Consider the following 18,369-nt stretch of genomic DNA (forward strand, 5'->3'; position numbering starts at 1 on the left):
CTCATTTGGCAAAGAAGAGATTTGAGAGCGCATAAAACCCAAAGTGATCGGAAAAGTACAAAATACCATACAAACGTGACTCCACCTTCTCCCAAGAAGGCTTCTAGACTTCACGAGGTAAACGCACTCAAGCCCTGAGAGGCTCAGGGCAGAGTCAAGTCCCCTGAAGGCCAGTCTAAGAGGGAGTAGAGAGAGAGGAAGGTGCTCTGTGCTGTGTGTCCCCTGCGTGCCTCCCACTGTGTAGATAAGCTGAAATCTGATGGGAGCCAGGAGCATGAAGTCTCCATGAGTGCGAGCTGGTATGCAAGCAGGAGTCATTCCAAATACCTCCCCACCACAAACTTTCTGGGTTGAAATAATTAACCTGCTTAGCTTTACTGCAGAGATTAGTGCTGCTGGGGGGCTTGGAGGGTGCCAGTCCCCTTCATGAGAAAAGTCCCTTTCCAGCAGGAAAGAGCCTTCCTTACAGCTTCTCGACCTTTCTTATTTAGTTCTAGAAGTAAATCTCCTATACCAGCCTTACAAAAAAGCCTCATCTTCAACTGGAGGCAGTAACGATTCATCCCAAGGGGAATCTCACTCTGTTGAGATGAGTAAATAAGGCTCTTGTTGAGGCGCCTGGGTGGCTCAGTCAATTGAGCGTCCAACTTTGGCTCAGGTCATGATCTCACAGTTCGTGGGTTCGAGCCCCACGTCGGGCTTTGTGCGGACAGCTAGCTCAGAGCCTGGAGCCTGCTTCGGATTCTGTGTCTCCCCCTCTCTGACCCTCCCCTGCTCACGCTGTCTCTCTCTCTCCCAGAAATAAATAAAATGTTTAAAAAAATTGTTTTTAATAAAATAAGGCTCTTGTTCACACACTCCACTACTTGGATGCCTGTAAGGGAACAGCTGGAACAGTCCAGAAATAATTAATGTATTGGCTGGCACCTTTGGACAAAATTTATCACACTTGTCTAAACATCTCCAGACAATCCATCCCTATTGCCACAAGGAGCCTGGAGAAATCCACTGCCTGATAAACCAACTGGATTATATTCACATTTATGAATCTCTTTTTTTTTCTTTTTTAAATTTTTAATTTTTTTAATTTATTCATTTTTTAAAATTTTAATGTTTATTTATTTTTGAGAGACAGAGACAGAGTGCAAGCAGGGGAAGGGCAGAGAGAGAGGGAGACACAGAATCTAAAGCAGGCTCCAGGCTCTGAGCTGTCAGCACAGAGCCCAACGCGGGGCTCAAACCAAGGAGCTGTGAGATCATGACCTGAGCTGAAGTCGGACACTCAACCGACTGAGCTACCTAGGTGCCCCTTTTTCTTTTCTTAATGTTTATTTATTTTAGACAGGCAGGGACAGACAGACAAACAGAATGCAAGCAGGGGAGGAGCAGAAAGAAAGGGAGACACAGAATCTGAGGCAGGCTCCAGGCTCCGAGCTGTCAACACAGAGCCTGATATGGGACTTGAACCCCACGAACCATGAGATCATGACCCAAGCCGAAGTCAGACGCCCAACCAACTGAGCCACCCAGGTATCACACCACATTTATGAATTTCCATCTGAAACCCCTTGAAAAACTGTAGGAAAAGTGAAGCACAGAGACAGAAACAGGCGTGCCTCAAGTCAGAAGTGGAGTTGTGGGTACGAGCATGGACTCTGGGTGTGACTCTTGCCCTGTCACTCCCCAGGTAGGTGACTTCACCTCTTTCACCCTCAGTTTCCTTCTCTGTAATATCATCCTGCAATCTCCTAAATAAGGCTTGCTCAGAGCATTATATGAGATGATCCAGGTAAGGCACTTGGCACAAAGTAAATGCCCAAAAAGTGTGTGGGGGGTGGGGCGGGGAAAGGTACAGGTGGGGGTGTGCAAATGATCTTTGGCGAAGAAGAGAGAGTCCACATTCCAGCAAGGAAGGTTAAGACTAACCCTAGTTAGGAGCTATGTCTACCACCCTGCTCCATCCCTCTTTCCCCAACCCCAAAGAGACGAGGCTGCCCTGACAAGGTGCCTACTTCTGGAACAGATCCCAAAGCAATTCATCTAAATCCTAGGAAACATTAAACATATGTAGTGAAAACAGCCTTAGAACTAAGGAGTCTACAGGAATATATTTAACAAAAGAAACGCCAGACTTACACACTGAAAACTACAAAACAATGTTGAAAGAAACTACAGACCTAAACACTCAGAAAGACATCGTGTGCTCCTGGATCAGAAGACTTACTATTGTTAACATGGCGATACTCCCCCACACTGATGCCCAGATTCAATACAGTCCCTATTCAAGTCCCAGGAGCAGGCTGCATAGCAGAAATTGACACGCTGGTCCTCAAACTCATATGGAAAGAATATGATCCAGTAACTCCACTACTGGATATTTACCCAAAGAAAACAGAAGTACTAACTCAGAAAGATACATGCACTTCTATGTTTATTGCAGCATTATTTACAACAGCCAAGCTATGGAAGCAGCCCAAGTGTCCATCCATAGACGAATGGGTAAAGAAGATGTGGTGAGGACACACACACGTACACACACACACACACACACACACACACACACAAATATTAGTCATAAAAAGAATGAGATCTGGCCATTTACACCGGTATGGATGGACCCAGAGGGCATTATGCTAAGTGAAATAAGTCAGACAGAGAAAGACAAATACCATATGATTTCACTTCTATGTGGAATCTAAAAAACAAAACAACAACAACAGACTTAAATACAGAGAACAGGGGCACCTGGGTGGCTCAGTCGGTTAAGCCTCCAACTTCGGCTCAGGTCGTGATCTCACGTTCGTGGGTTCAAGCCCTGCATCGGGCTCTGACAGCTCAGAGCCTGGAGCCTGTTTCAGATTCTGTGTCTCCCTCTCTCTCTACCCCTCCCCCTCTCACGCTCTGTCTCTCTCTGTCTCAAAAATAAATAAAACATTAAAAATAAATAAAAAATAAATAAATAGAACAAACTGGTGGTTGCCAGTGGGGAGGTGGATGGGGAGATGGACAAAAGAAATAAAGGAGATTGAGAAGTACAAATGTTCAGTTATAGAACAAGTCACAGAGATGAAAAGCACAGCGATGGGAATAGGGTCAATAATATTCTAATTACGTTGTATGGTGACTAATGGTAACTGCACTTATCGTGGGGAGCGCTGAGTAATGTCCAGAATTGTCAAATCACTATGTTGTACACTTGAAACTAACATAACATTATATGTCAACTATACTTCAATAAATAATAATACTTGGTCACCAAAAGAAAAAAAGAAATACAAGGATCCAAAATGGCCAAACAATCTTGAAAGAGAAGAACAAAGTTGTAGGACTCACACTTCCCAGTTTTGAAACTTCCCATAAAGCCACACTAATCCAGACACTGCGGTATTGGCACAAGAACAGACCTACAGATGAACAGAGAAGAACTGAGTCTAGAAATAAATCCTGACATATATGGCCAGCTGATTTTCAAAAGGGTTCCCAGACAGTTCAGTGGGGAAAGAATAACTTTTTTTTTAAACACCTGCTGTGGGAATAACTGGATAGCCACATGCCAAATAATTAAGTTGGACCCCCTCACACCATACATAAAAAATAATTTAAAAGTGGATCAGACACCTAAAATGTAAGAGCGACAACAATAAAACGAGGAGAAGAAAACATAAAAAAATCTTCATGACCTTGGGGTAGGCAATGGTTTTTAAATGACACTAAAGTACAAACAAAAGGAAAAAACTAGATAAATTAGACAGTTTAAAACTTGTGCTTCAAAGGACTCCATCAAGAAAGCAAGAAGACAACCCATAGAATGGGAGAAAATTGCAAATCATGCATCCCGTGTGTGTGTGTGTGTGTGTGTATGTGTGTGTAATTCTTTTTTTTTTTTTTTTATGTTTCTTTATTTTTGAGAGAGACAGAATGCAAGGGGGGCGGGGGCAGAGAGAGGGAGACATAGAATCTGAAGCAGGCTCCAGGCTCTGAGTGTCAGCACAGAGCACAACACAGGGCTCAAACTCATGAGCGGTGAGATCATGACCTGAGCTGAAGGTGGACATTTAACCGACTGAGCCACCCAGGTGCCCCTATAAAAACTTTTGTAAAGTTTATTTATTTATTTTGAGAGAGAGAGCACACGCAGCCAAAATCAAGAGTCGGACACTTAACCAACTGAGCCACCCAGGCACCCCTATAAAAACTTTTTACAACCAAGGCACCTGGGTGGCTCAGTCCATGGAGCATCTGACTTCGGCTCAGATCATGATCTCATGGTTTTGTGGGTTTAAGCCCCATGTGGGGCTCTGTGCCGGCAGTGAGGAGCTTGCTTGGGATTCTGTTTCCCCTGTCTCTCTGTCCTTCCCCCGCTCACACTCTCTCTCTTTCAAAGTAAATAAACTTGAAAAAGAATTCTTAAAACCAACCATAGAGAGAGAACACAATTTTTAAATGGGCAAAGGGGGGTGCCTGGGTGGCTCAGTCGGTAAGCGCCCGACTTCGGCTCAGGTCGTGATCTCATGGTTCGTGGGTTTAAGCCCCACATCGGGCTCTGTGCTGACAGCTCAGAGCCCGGAGCCTGCTTTGGATTCTGTATCTCCCTCTCTCTCTGACCCTCCCCTGCTCACGCTGCTTCTCTCTCTCTCAGAAATAAATAAAAAACATTAAAAAATTTAAAAAAAAAATACAGATGATAACAAGTACTGACAAGGACTTGGGGAAATCGGAACCCTCATAACATTGCTACGGGGACAGAAAATGGTGCGTTTTATTTGGAAAACATTTGGGCAGTTTCTCAAATTATTAAATATAGATACATATCACAGACATATACATAGATATTGTATGATTTCGCTTATATGAAATGTCTAGAACAGACATATCCATGGAGACAGAAAGTAGATTAGCAGTTGCCAGCAATGGAAGCGAGGGAGGCATGGAGAGCGTCTGCTAACGGATATGGGGCTTGTCATGGGTGTGAAGCTAACGTCACATCAGTGGTGACAGTTGTACGACCCTGTGAAGATACTAAAACCACTGAACTATACCCTTAAAGGGGTGAATTTTATGTTTATGTGCATTATATCTCAATAGAGGTACTATTTAAAAACAAAACAAGAGGGGCACCTGGGTGGCTCAGCTGGCTAAGCATCTGGCTTCAGCTCAAGTTATGATCTAACAGTTTCTAAGTTCGAACCCGGCATCGGACTTACTGCTATCAGCGCGGAGCCCGATTCAGATCCTCTGTCTCCCTCTCTCTCTGCCTCTCCCTCCTCTCTTTCAAAAATAAACATTTTTTAAAAATAAACACAAAACAAGAACAAATTTAAGGGTGGTGGGCACCCTTAGTGACTCCAAGTGGCACCTTGCATCCTCATCCTTCAGCTGACCTGGTGAGCTGTAGAAAGAGCCCCACAGTTCTCTCTCCTGTTCAGGCCCCCTCCCCACCTACCTACCCCAGAGCTCTACCCCACTAACCTAAATTCCTGCCCACGACAGCCACGGCGGCAGCAGCAGCACGGCTAACGTTTATCATGTTGGGTACTGGAGCCACCACCATGCGGTGGGCGCGGACAGGGAGTCTCCTGTGAGGGGCTGCAGACTCGGTGTGGATCCCTGACAGCAACATTCATGGCCCTCCCCCCTCCACTTTTTGGATCTCAGCCAGACTCCCCGCATGTAACTCCAGCACACGGGTAGGCTTGCCAGAGAAAATACAGGACACCCAGCGAAGTTTGTATTTCAGATGCACAAGGAGTAGTGTGTTAGTAGTCCCGGATACCATAATATATACCAATAGTTGTTGTTTATGTGACACTGACATTTAACTGGTATCTTGCATTTCTATTTGCTGTCTCTGGTGACAATGCACCAGCCTCTCACCTTGAGATCTATACCCTGGCTCTTCCTCCTGCCTGGAATCCTCTTCACCCAAATACCCACAGGCCTCCCTTTCCAACGTCGGGTCTTTGTCCACACAGAACCTCAACATAGGGATGGCTCCAAACGAACTTGTGCCTGGCACTCTGATGTCCCTTACCTTCAGGGACTGTCTGGCATGTTCCATATTTAGCTGGTTACTGTCTGCCCTCCCCTTGGTTTGCAAGCAATGCCTCAAGAGCAGGCTTTATTCGCTGCTGCATTCGCAGTGCTTAGAACAAGACCTGGATACGGAAGGCCGTGCGTGGGACACCTCCCGTCATGTTGCAGACAGCCCATGATACTGCCTTCACCTGTGTTTCAGAGATGAGGGGTCGGAGACACAGAAGCCCCATATTCCACTCAGAAGCCCACAGTAGCAGAAGTGGGGTTGGGTCCAGACGCAGGTTCAGACCCCAGAGCCCACGCTCTCGCGCACCTCACTGCATCCGTTCATCACCACAGGCAGAGGGGTACCTCAGGGCTACATTACTAGGTATTTCTGCCTCCCTCCTCCATCCCTTGTTCTGTCTGGAAGGAAGGAAGGAAGGAAGGAAGGAAGGAAGGAAGGAAGGAAGGAAGGAAGGAAGGAAGGAAGAGCATGTCTGAGGGTCTAATATTTGCATCAGACTCCATAATCCCAAAGTTTAATTATATTACTTGGTTTTGCCTGAACAATCACTGTTCAACACGTAGTGTATCGAGTTTCCACTTAAGCACCCGTGCAATGGAGAAGTCTGGGTGGGTATCTATACTCACTTTTATTTCCTCTTGAACGTCAGGATTGTGGAAATTTAAATCCGGTTGTTCTTTCATAAACTGGTGAAAGTAACATTGGTTTCGTACTTCATCAAAGTGCCAGCTGGAGTTTCCGTACAGACTTAACTAGCAAACAGAAAACAGCAGGTCACTTATTAGCATCCATGTAATGTCACTGCCCACAAAGAAATGACCGTTGCCGTCCCTGGTCCGGTACAGGCTGAGGGTACAGATCCTCGGGATTTTCCTTCTAGGGAGAGCACGGGATAAATTCGTCCTTCAAAATGTCACCCACTGGCTGAATGCCACACAGATGTGGTTGGGGTATATTTGTACAGCAGAAGCTGTTCATAACAACCGCAATAGCAAATCAGTGTTCTCAAATGCAGAGCGAGGCCAATTTAAGGAGCAGACTTTTTTTTTTTTCCAGAAGAGGACATTGTTTTAATTCAAGTAACTACAAATAGGAAACCAGATTGGGGGGTAGGGGCGGGCTGGGACAAATAATGGCTACCTCTTCCCCGGCAGAACAGGGGGAGAAGGCGGCCCCTACACCCTCAACGGTTAATACAGGTTCTCCCCACCTCACTCTGCCTCAGCATCCCAGGGGCAGGGCCACACTTTCCCTGGGACTGGGGTGGTGGGTAACCCAGCCTGCTCTGCCCCAGGCCACTCCCCCTAAGAGCATCTTGGAGAAGAGGGATGAGAGCAGAACAGGAGAAAGCAATGAGGACAAGCATTTGGTGGTCATGGGAGCAATGACAGGTGTCTAAGAACGGAAAAGGAACAAAACACCATCCTGTCTAGGGGTAGTTTGTGAACAGAGGAAAGATGGAGCCAGAACTTTGGGGGATGGGGAGGAGGAGAAGGGTAGGAGTGAGCAAGGCTAGTTTCTTGTTATTAGTCCCTTGTGAGGAAAGGGGAAACTGAGGCCCTAGGGTGGGAGCGGATGGGGTGGGACAGTGGCTCCAGCCCACCCGAGGTGGTTGCCTCAGGGAAACTGAGGCCTCCTGGGTTATCAGGGCCTCCTGGATAACAGGTGGACGGCATTTCCCTCACTGCAATAGATTCCAGCCCACTTAGAAAGGCTGGGGGCTCAGATCCCTCCTGTGCCCCAAATGGGACTGTCTGGCCTTGACTGAGTAAGGACGAAGCAAGGTGGGAAGGAAGAAAAGTGGGTGTGAGCCACACCTGCTGAGACACAGGTTGGCTGGGGGCATCTGGGAGCTGAGCGCCCCTCCCCACTGGCCCCTGCTGTGGCCAGTGCTATGGAGTGGTGCAGATCAGAATGAGATGGGGCTTGGGCCCCTTTTAAGGCCAGTGGAGCCCTCCCAGGCCCCTTAGTGGGAAGCCAGAGGGAAGAGTGGGGAAGCAGAAGGGACCCCCCAAACCAAGAGCCCAGTCAGCAATGTCCCCACCACTGAGAGTGGGGACACAGCAGGGCCAGGGTGCGGCAAGATGGGAAGTCAGCTTTGTCTGGAAGGGCAAGTCTGCGCATGGGTGAAAGGTCACTGGAAACTGAGACCAAAGGAAACTGCTCCCCACTTGGGCCTCGGGGCCCCACGGCAGCTGGTGTGCTGTGTAGTTTGGTGGTGAGGACGCAGGTGGGTGGCAGTGATGCATGGGCCTGGGGGAAGGGGCGGGGGCGATGGGAGAGGAGCTGTCGAGTCCCAGAAAGAACCTAAAGAGCAAATATTTCTAACATATTTCTTGAACCTTCTATCCAGGCTCCGGACTCCTGTTTGTGAAGAAATGCAAATGATGGTCAACTGGGGAGAAAGATACATTCCATTGCTCTTGGCGTTTGAAGCCACGTAGAGTGGATATTTAAACTGTATCCTCAGAAAATCAGTAGAGACATTGACTTAAAAACCCTTCTAAAAGAATAAAATAATGAAAATCAAAACCCTTCTGGCCCTCAGAAATAAAAGAATTCTAGCAACTTCAAGCGTTGGACACTGGCACTGATTTCCTCTTTCTAGGAATGCTCACATCTGTGACTCCAGATTCCTGGAGGACTTGACGACATCTCTCACTGCTGCTTTTAAGTCAGCATGGTTCCTTCAATGAGACGGTTCTTCAGGGCTCTAGCTTGGACTTTTGTTCATTTCAGGCTAAAGAAAACATCCGGGCCACATTTACAAACTGAGGATTTTGCATAAATCTTTTTAATTGGAAGACCTGGTCTTCCAAACTGGGTCCACACTGCCATGGCAACGAGTGGGTGGAGCTAAGTGGTAGCTGCCGCCTTTCAGACGCTCTTGTACGTGCACTCCAGGAAAGATTAATGAGAATGTTACCATGGCATCGTTAGTAATAGGAAAAATAAATAAATAATAAACAAACAAACAAACAAAATAACCCCCTGAAAACAGTCCAACTGCCCATCAGTGGAAGAGTGGATAAGTAAATCCTGGAATATTTACACAGTGGAATATTACATAACAATGAAAATGTATAGGGCCTGTTGGCTCATTCGGTCTTTGGCTCAGGACCGGAGTTTGTGAGTTCAGGCCGTGCATCAGGCTTTTTCCACTGACAGTACAGAGCCTGCTCCTGATTCTCTGTCTCCCTTTCTCTCTCTTCCCCTCCCCTGCCCAGTCTCTCTCTCAAAAATAAACATTAAAAGAAAGAAAATGTATAAACCACAGCTACCGGAATCTACACAGATGAATATAAAAACAGTGAAAAAGCTAGTTACAGGAGATTTACATGCAACAGGACATTTATCATAAGAGTCCAAACACAGAAGAAACTAAATAACAAATCTTTTGAAAATGTGTAGCCTAAGCAGCATAGGAAAAACACAAAGCAAGGACTGGGAAAACCCCCAGATCAGAGGTAGTGGTCACTCCTTACGAGGAGGTGTGGGGAGCGACGGGAAGGAACCCGCAGGCGGTTTCAGCTGTGTCGGTAATGTTCAAGTTTGTAATTGGGGATGGGCTCATTGATGTTCACTATATTATTACTTCCGCCAGCTTACATACATATTACGTATATTTTCTAACAGTTTTATTTGGGTATAAATTAACACAATAAAGTGCACATATTTAAAGTGTATGATTTGATCAGTTTCAACGTATGTTACATTTGTGAACCTCTCACCGGGATCAAAATAGTGACTATATCCATCCTTGGGACCTCCTGGCCCCGTCTCCCACTCCTTCCCGTCTCCTTCCCATCCCTAAACAACTAATCAGCTTCCTGTCACTTCAGATGAGTTTCCATTTTCTAGAATTTCATGTAAGTGGGATAATATGTACTCTTCCAGCTGGCTTCTCTCACTCTGCATAGTCCTTTTGAGAATCATCCATGATGTTGCCTGTTACCAATAGTTCATTCCTTTTATGGCTGAGTAGTATTCCATTGTATGGTTATGCCACAAGATTTTCAGACATCTATCATATATTACATATATTTTGGTATGTATCAAGTATTTTTACGTTTATTTATTTATTTTGAGAGACAGAGAAAGAGTGCCTGTACCGGAGGAGCAGAGAGGGAGAGAGAGAGAATCCCAAGCAGGTTCTGTGCTGTCCGCAAGAAGCCCGAAGTGGAACTCACACTCCTAAACTGTGTGACCATGACCTGAGGTGAAATCAAGAGTCGGCCACTTAACCAACTGAGCCACCCAGGTACCCCTGTATCAACGATTATACTAAAAAAACAAACAAAAACCAATGTCGGCTACAGTGGAGAACGGATGGAAGGCTGGAGAAACTGGAGGCTGTTATGGCCCTGTAGGCAAGAGATTATCCACGTGGAAGTATGGGCAACAATTTTTAAAAGCAGACTGTATCTTCAGACTGTGCCGTCATTAGCCCTTTTAGTTACTGGCTGTGTGACTGACGGCAAGGTACTTAATGCTGCTCATCTGCGACATAGGAATTAAAACTCCTAGGCTTGCAGGGTGGATTAAATGAAGGAATGACTATAACACACTTAGCACAGAACCTGGCACATAGTAAGCATTTAGTAAATGCTTGTTAATATCATAATCATTTTAACAAGTGTGTGGCTGGGGCGCCTGGGTGCATCAGTTGATTAAGTGTCCGACTTCGGCTCAGGTCATGATCTCATGGTTTGTGGGTTCGAGCCCCACGTCAGGCTCTGTGCTGACAGCTCAGAGCCTGGGGCCTGCTTCAGATTCTGTGCCTCCCTCTCTCTCTGCCCCTTCCCCGCTCATGCTCTGTCTCAGTCTGTCTCTCAAAAATAGATAAATATAAAAAAAAAAAGTTTAACAAGTGTGTGGGATTGGGAAAAAGGAAAATTAAGGAGCTAAAACTTCCAGGATTGCTGACAATCTGTTCATCAGGCTGCATACGAGCACTATTCATGAAACCTGGGATATAAGAGGTTGGCAGGGAGAAGATCAGAGTCAGCATTGATATGTGTTGATTTTGAGTGCCCTTGGTTCATCTAAAAGTTGACGCCCAGGAGCCAGCCTCTTTGAGTGTTTATGGGGATCAGGAAGAGAGGAGGAGGGTCTAGAGAGTGGTGATCCAGAGAGTCCAGGGTAAATGGCTCTGCAGAAAGCAGGACGGACATAAACAAGAGCAGGTGGGGGGACCAGCCCAGGAGGGGGGTGGAGTTGCCAGATAAAACACAAGACATACCATTAAACCTGAATTTCAGATACACAGTGCATAATTTTTATATAAGTACTTCCCAAGAGATATTTTCTACCAAGAAACGATGCAAATTCAGATTTCACTGTGCTTGCTAGACTTTTGTTTGTAGGTCTGGTAATCCCAGACAAGACAGACCTGGCCTCTGCCATAAGAAAAGTGAGTAGGAAGGGGGGGGGGGGGGGGGGGGGGGGGGGGGGGGGGGCAGGTACAGGAGCCGGCAGCTTTGATGACTTCTGCTCTCCCTCTGAAGTAGAGTTTGCTGCTGAGCATGATGAGATGCGGAGATGGCAAGGAGGCTGGCTGAGGGAGAGAGAGGGCCTGGAGAGTAAAGTTCCCGAGACTGGATGGCTCAATTCAGGTGCGGACAATGGATGTGTGAGGTGTCTGCAGACTCAGACACCAAAGTTCAGGCAAAGAGAGAGTAGATGGCCAGGCTCGTTTAGGGCTGGGGTTTCATCGGACAGGGGAGTCACATGGTCAGAAAGACAGAGGGGACAAGAATAGCAAGATAGTTCCTGACCTATTGGGACATGGAGTTAAGTCTGACAGCATGGGATGTACGGGAGGAAGAGGCTACTAATAGAAAGTACAGGCTTTAACTTGCTAAAACACATCAGTTCTACAATGAAATAAAAAGTCCAAGGCAAATGATTACGATGGTTGGGTAGGTTATTTTTTATTTTTTTTTTAATGTTTTATTTATTTTTGAGAGAGAGAGAGAGAGTGCGAGCGAGTGAGCATGAACACGGGAGGGTCAGAGAGAGAGGGAGACACAGGATCTGAAACAGGATCCAGGCTCTGTGCTGACAGCTCAGCCCTATACAGGGCTCGAACTCATGACTGTGAGATCGTGAGCTGAGCCGAAGTCGGACACTTAACTGACCGAGCCACCCAGGCGCCCCTTGGGCAGGTTATTTCTATTTATTTGGGAAATTTTCCCCTTCCCCAAAACTATGCCCCTTCACTTTTCTCCTTAAAAGGACTTTATAGATAACCAGTTTAATCACCAAAGACCTGGCCATTTTCCCTTCGGAAATCAGACAAGTTGGTACTCACCCAGTTGTTGGGTGGTGTGGTCATGCCATTTTTGTGGGTACAGTCATGCCAGATGTAATAATCAGTGTATTTCCCTGTCCGGTTCCGACTCAGTTGAAACCAGGCATGTTTATCACTCGTATGGTTCGGTATGAAGTCAATTATTACTTTTAAACCTAATGAGTAAAAATATTTCAAATGTTAGGAAGAGATTATATTAGAAAAATGTGGGTCAGTTAAGGAAAAAATGCTTTAAGTAAGCAATTGGAGAATGTTTTTCTCAACCCTCCACCCCACCCCACACACACCTGAGACTCAGTTTACCTTTATCATGTATGGCCGCGACCAGATTCTCAAAATCTTTCATTGTTCCAAAAATAGGATCAATTTCTCGGAAATCTTCAACACCGTATCGGAAATCTTTAAGGGATGACTTATAAAATGCAGTAATCCAAATAGTTTTTACATTTAAAGTTGTGATATAGTCCAGTTTCTCTTGGATACCTGAAGAAAAAAGTCAAGGCCATGAAAAATAAAGTGTGGCTTTTTGATCAAAGGATTAAAAATAAAGCCAATACGCCTAAAATTGAAATATTTATATTGAAACAGAAATACTTGGAATTCTGTTGAATTTGAGTGAAATGTGAAATTTGAGTGAAACTAGTGAAAAGTCTAGTTCTACAAGTAGCATCAAATGGTCTCTTAGCAATAACCTTTGATCTCTAATATAAATATGTAACATTAAAAATCTATATTATAATTTTAGATTATGTTTTAAAATATATTGTATTTAAATTCAATTAATTTAAACTAGATACAATTTAAATACAGTATCTTTAAAATCAAGGCTACAGTATTTTAAGTTTATTCTACAAATGGTTTTTGAGCACCTAATCTAGGCCAGGTGCTGGGCTAAGTGCCAGGGACAAAAAAGAGTAACACACGGTTTAAGCTACACTGACCAGTATGACAGCCATTTGTACGTGTGGCCACTGAGTACTTGCAATGAGACCAGTCTATTGAGGTGTGCTGTAAATGCAAAACACACATTGGATTCTTAGGAATGTAATCATGTAGGGGCGCCTGGGTGGCTCAGTCGGTTGAATGTCCAACTACAGCTCAGGTCATGATCCTGCGATTCATGGGTTCGAGCCCCGCATCGGGCTCTGTATTGACAGCTCAGAGCCTGGAGCCTGCTTCAGATTCCGTGTCTGCCTCTCTTTTCCTCTCCCCCGCTCACACTCTGTCTCTCTCTCTTTCTCTCTCTCACACACACAAAAATAAACATTTAAAGACAGTTTTAAAAAGGAATGTAACAATGTAAAATATCTCAATACAAGATCAATATTGTATGTTGGTTATATGTTGATATGTTGGCTTAAACAAAATACTTTAAATGACTTATTAAAATGGATTCTAAATTAAAACTAAAATTTTTTAAGGATTTTATTTTTAAGTAACCTCTGAGCCCTACGTGGGGCTTGAATTTACAACCGGAAGATCAAGAGTCACGTGCTCTATTGACTGAGTCAGCCAGGCGCCCCTAAAATTAAATTATTATTAAAATAAATTTCTCATCTGTTTCTTTTGTACTTGTTTTATGTGGCTCCTAGAAAATTCACAATTATCTACACGACTCGCATTCTATATCCTTTGGACAATGGCGAAGCCAACAATTTATACAGAAGAGAATTCTAGATTTGGCAGAGGAGAGACACAGGAGTGAAACTCCGTGTACTTGGAACCTTATGGGACAATTAGCAGATAGTGTGTACTCGTGTGTGTGGTGCGAGTTCAGAGTCCTAATTGCAGATCGGAGACTTCAGCGTAGTAACTTCGATCTCCAGTAACTTTGGGTGGGACCCCTGTGTGGCTTCCTACAATCAGAACCTGTCACAGGTCCCACAGCAGGCTGGAGGTCACTGAGACCAACGCAGAAAATCTCCTGACTCTTGGCACTGGGGCTCTTCCCCTATAAGAGGATGCTTAATTTTTCTCCCCTTTGTCCCTCAGTTCCCCCACATGGGTGTCTGTGAAACCTCACAGACTATTCACAGCCAAGGAAAGGATTTTGATTTAAGTTGGAACAATACAAGATATCTTAAGAATAAGGAAAGGAACAGGATGGTAAAACAAAGGGGCCGGACAGATACAAAGTAAACAAGGGATCCCAGGCCCTCACTCCAGGGGACAGAAGGCAATCACCAAAAACAAACTGAAACCTGGAGTGGCTCCTTCAATTAATAACAAGCAAATCCCTTCGACCTCAAGGACAAATAGCTATTGATTAAAGGAAATAGCTGGGCCCTCAAGGCAAAGTTCCTAGAAATGGCCAACATAGGAGCTGATGAGCCTTGGCCTGCGTACAGGGATTTGGGGTGTATCTAGAAACAGGGCCAGGAAGTGAAGAGTTTATCTTTGGGTTTAGGGACTTTAGCACTATCCTGTCAAGACCCCACTTTTGCTAAGCATCGACTACAAAAAGGGAGCAGATGCTGGGCCACGCCAGGAGGAGGGGTGTCGGAAGGGAAGTCACCAGGACAGGTTACAAAGCGCTGTCAAGGGTGCTGTAAACAGCCTCAAGCCCCGTGAGCTGTGGGGAGGGGAGCGCATGCTCTGATTGGAAGGTTCAATAAGGATTAATGTAGGGACCCCTGGGAGGCTCGGTAGGTTGAGCATCTGACTCTTGATTTCAGCTCAGGTCATGATCCCAGGGTCTTGGGATCGAGCCCTGTGTTGGGCTTCATCGTGAGCAGAAGAGAGAGAATCCTCTCTTCCTCCGCCCCTCTTCCCTGCTTGCTCTCTCAACTCTCTCTCTCAAGGAAAAAAAAAAAAAGATTAATGCAGAAGGAGCTTCAATTGCACTTCAAAGGACAGATAATATTTCAATTAATTTTTTTATTTATTACTTTTTTAAAAAAATGTTAACGTTGATTTATTGTTGAGAGACAGAGCACAAGTCAGGGAGGAACAGAGAGAGAGGGAGACACAGAATCCAAAGCAGGCTCCAGGCTCTGAGCTTGACAGCCCAATGCAGGGCTCGAACCTATGAATTGTGAGAGCATGACCTGAGCTAAAGTCAGACACTTAACTGACTGAACCACCCAGGTGCCCCCATTTATTTATTTTTTTTTTAAGTTTATTTATTTTTGGGCTCCTGGGTGGCTCAGTCGGTTGAGCGTCCAACCTCAGCTCAGGTCATGGTCTCACAGTTCATGAGTTCGAGCCCCGCATCGGGCTCTGTGCTAACAAACAGCTCAGAGCCTGGAGGCCGCTTCGGATTCTGTAGCTCCTCCTCTCTCTCCTGCTTCCCTGATCGTATTCTGTCTCTCTCTGTTTCTCAAAAATAAATGTTAAAAAAAATCTTTTAAGTTTATTTGAGAGAAAGAGTTCAAGCAAGGGAGGGCCAGAGAGAGGAGAAGAGAGAATCCCAAGCAGGCTGCACACAGTCAGCATGGAGCCGGACGCAGGGCTCAAATCTATAGTTCTGAGATCATGACCTGAGCTGTAATCAAGAGTGAGATGCTTCACAAACCTTGAGCCACCCAGGCACCCCATTATTTCAATTAGTGAAGACACAGGAAGATATAAAGAAAGATATCAAGCATGAAAAAGAAAAGACTTTTATATTTTAAAAAGAGAGGGAGACAGAGAGAATCCCAAGCAGGCTCCATGCTACCAGTACAGAGGCTCATGTGGGGCTTGAACCCACGAAACCGTGAGATCATGGCCTGAACCAAAACCAAGAGTCGGACGCTAATGGGCTGAGCCACCCAGGTGCCCCATCACATAGCCTTTTATTAATTATTAAGGGAAGTTAGAAATTTCAAGATGCTATTATAACATTTTAAATTTAGATTAAGCTCTGGGGCGCCGGGGTGGTTCAGTCAGGTAAGCAATGGACTCTTGATTTTGGCTCAGGTCATGATCTTCCAGTTGTGAGATCGAGCCCCGAGTCGGACTCTGTGCTGAGAGTGGAGCCTGCTTGGGATTCTCTCCCTCACTCTCTGGTCCTTACCTGCTGTGTGCAGGCTCTCTCTCTCTCTCTCTGTCTCTGTCTCTCTCTCTCTCTCTCTCAAAACGAATGAATAAACATTTAAAGTTAGATTAAGCTCATCCCCAGTTCCCACACTCTACTACATCATTTTATTTTTTTCAAACTAAGTATTATCAAAAATTACTTTGTTTCTTATTGTTACCCTGAACTAGGGTGACCGTATCCACCATGTTGTCCAGGACCGCACCGGTTTACACTTGATGTCTGGCAAAAATTCTACTTTTGAAAGCATCCTGGTTTAAGCAATAAAGTATAAGGATGCTCTACACATGGCTCACTTAGAAATTACTGGCGTAACTTAAGCATCTGACTCTGGCTTCAGCTCAGGTCAGGATCTTGTGGTTTGTGAGTTTGAGCCCCGCCTCGGGCTCTGTGCTGTCAACTCAGCCTGCTTCGGATTCTGCCTCCTCTCTCTCTGCCCCTCCCCCCTTGCACACACTCTGTCAAAAATAAACATTTTTAAAAGTTTTATTTATTTTTTTTTAAATGTTTTATTTATTTCTAGGAGAGAGAGAGAGAGAGACAGCTTGAGCAGGGGAGGGTCAGAGAGAGAGGGAGTCACAGAGTGAAACAGGCTCCAGGCTCTGAGCTGGCAGTCAGCACAGAGCCTGATGCAGGGCTCGAACCCACGAACCGCGAGATCATGACCTAAGTGAAAGTCGGACGCTTAACCGACTAAGCCACCCAGGCGCCCCTAAAAGTTTTAATAAGACAATAATAATAATGTTTTACTTTGTGGTTCATTTTCTCTTTACTAATAGGGATATTATTTTCAATAATCCTCAATCCAGGTAACGCCCAGGACTCTCCTAATCCCTTTTTCCCTTTCCTTCATTTCTCAGGATTTAAACTTTAATGATACAGCCTATACCTTTTCAAGATATCCCCTAATTTCTTTCTAGAAACGTAACTCATGCTTGATTCACTAATAAGAAACTCTCAGCCAGATTACCACACTAGCCCCCGGTACACTGGGAAAGCAGTTCTAAACTGCCGCTCTGAGATAACCACCTAGAAAGTGCACAGAAGCAGGAAGCAGCTGAGGAGGAAATCGGCTCCACGGATGAAGTTAGCATCGATGGACTGAGCATATGTACTTAGTGGGCAATAAATGAAACGACTCACTGGGGGCTCAAAGGCCTGCAGCAGGCAGCCAGCCTTTCATCACGCCAAGCACTGCCGGCTTGGGCCGAACGGCTTTTCGAGTATCATAAACGAGGAGAAGCTCGGCGTGACCAGTCACAGCGGAATGTGCTTAGCGCAGAAGCCGGGCACGATAGGGTTTGGAGGGGTGAGGGCCATAAACCAAGTTCATCCTGGCCCCGCCCCCAATGCCGCCGCGGTCCCCACCTTTCAGGTCGCCGTTCCCATCCATGTCACTGTCCTTGAAGGATCTCGGGTAGATCTGGTACATGGGCCCCTCCTGCCACCAGTCGAGGCACTTCGGGGAGACGGCGATGATGGCTATGGTAGCCCCGATGAGCACGAACACGGAGGCCACGGTGAGCCAGAAAAGCACCTCCCGGGGCAGCCGGTAGCGGGCCTGGCCTGAGAACCGGAACAGCACCTCCTTGGGCATGCCCGCGTAGGGCCTGACGCCCGTCGGGTCGGGCTCCGCGGGGCCGAGGGTGGCCGCGGCGCCGTCCGGCCCGCTGCCCGCGTCCGCCTCCTTCTCCGGGATGTCTTCGTTCTGGACAAACCCGTTGTTTGTCCGGCACCCCTGCATGCTCATGCTGATGGCGTCTGTCGTGCCGGTCTTCGCAGCCATGTCCCACCGCCGTCTCCGCTCGCGGGGCCTTCCTGCGGTAACAGCGGTGGAAAGGTGGCTTGCTGAAGCGCTTGGTCCTTTAATGAGCTTTCATGGTTTATAAATAAACCTGGCTGGACAAAGTCCAGCCAAAGAAGAAAGGGTAAAGGTAAAAGGGGTTTAAAAAAAAAAAAAACACCTCTCTTTACATCAGCCCTTGAGGCTGTCGC

At 45.9% G+C, this 18,369-nt stretch overlaps 1 protein-coding gene across 1 annotated transcript in view; it reads right to left on the reverse strand.

The window, feature by feature from the left end:
- SLC3A1 (solute carrier family 3 member 1) overlaps positions 1–18,160 on the reverse strand; it is a 37,420-nt gene extending 19,260 nt beyond the window's left edge. Inside the window, exons 1-4 of the mRNA XM_039232410.1 lie at positions 17,743–18,160; positions 12,660–12,839; positions 12,357–12,511; positions 6,670–6,795 (exon numbers count right to left, since the gene is read on the reverse strand). Of these exons, the coding sequence (XP_039088341.1) occupies positions 6,670–6,795; positions 12,357–12,511; positions 12,660–12,839; positions 17,743–18,160 (879 nt within the window). The remainder of the gene's footprint in view (positions 1–6,669; positions 6,796–12,356; positions 12,512–12,659; positions 12,840–17,742) is intronic.
- Between the last annotated feature and the right edge of the window lie 209 nt (positions 18,161–18,369).

This window comes from Hyaena hyaena, unplaced genomic scaffold (genome assembly GCF_003009895.1).
Source record: "Hyaena hyaena isolate Hyena2069 unplaced genomic scaffold, ASM300989v1 scaffold_64, whole genome shotgun sequence".
Classification (NCBI taxonomy): domain Eukaryota; kingdom Metazoa; phylum Chordata; class Mammalia; order Carnivora; family Hyaenidae; genus Hyaena; species Hyaena hyaena.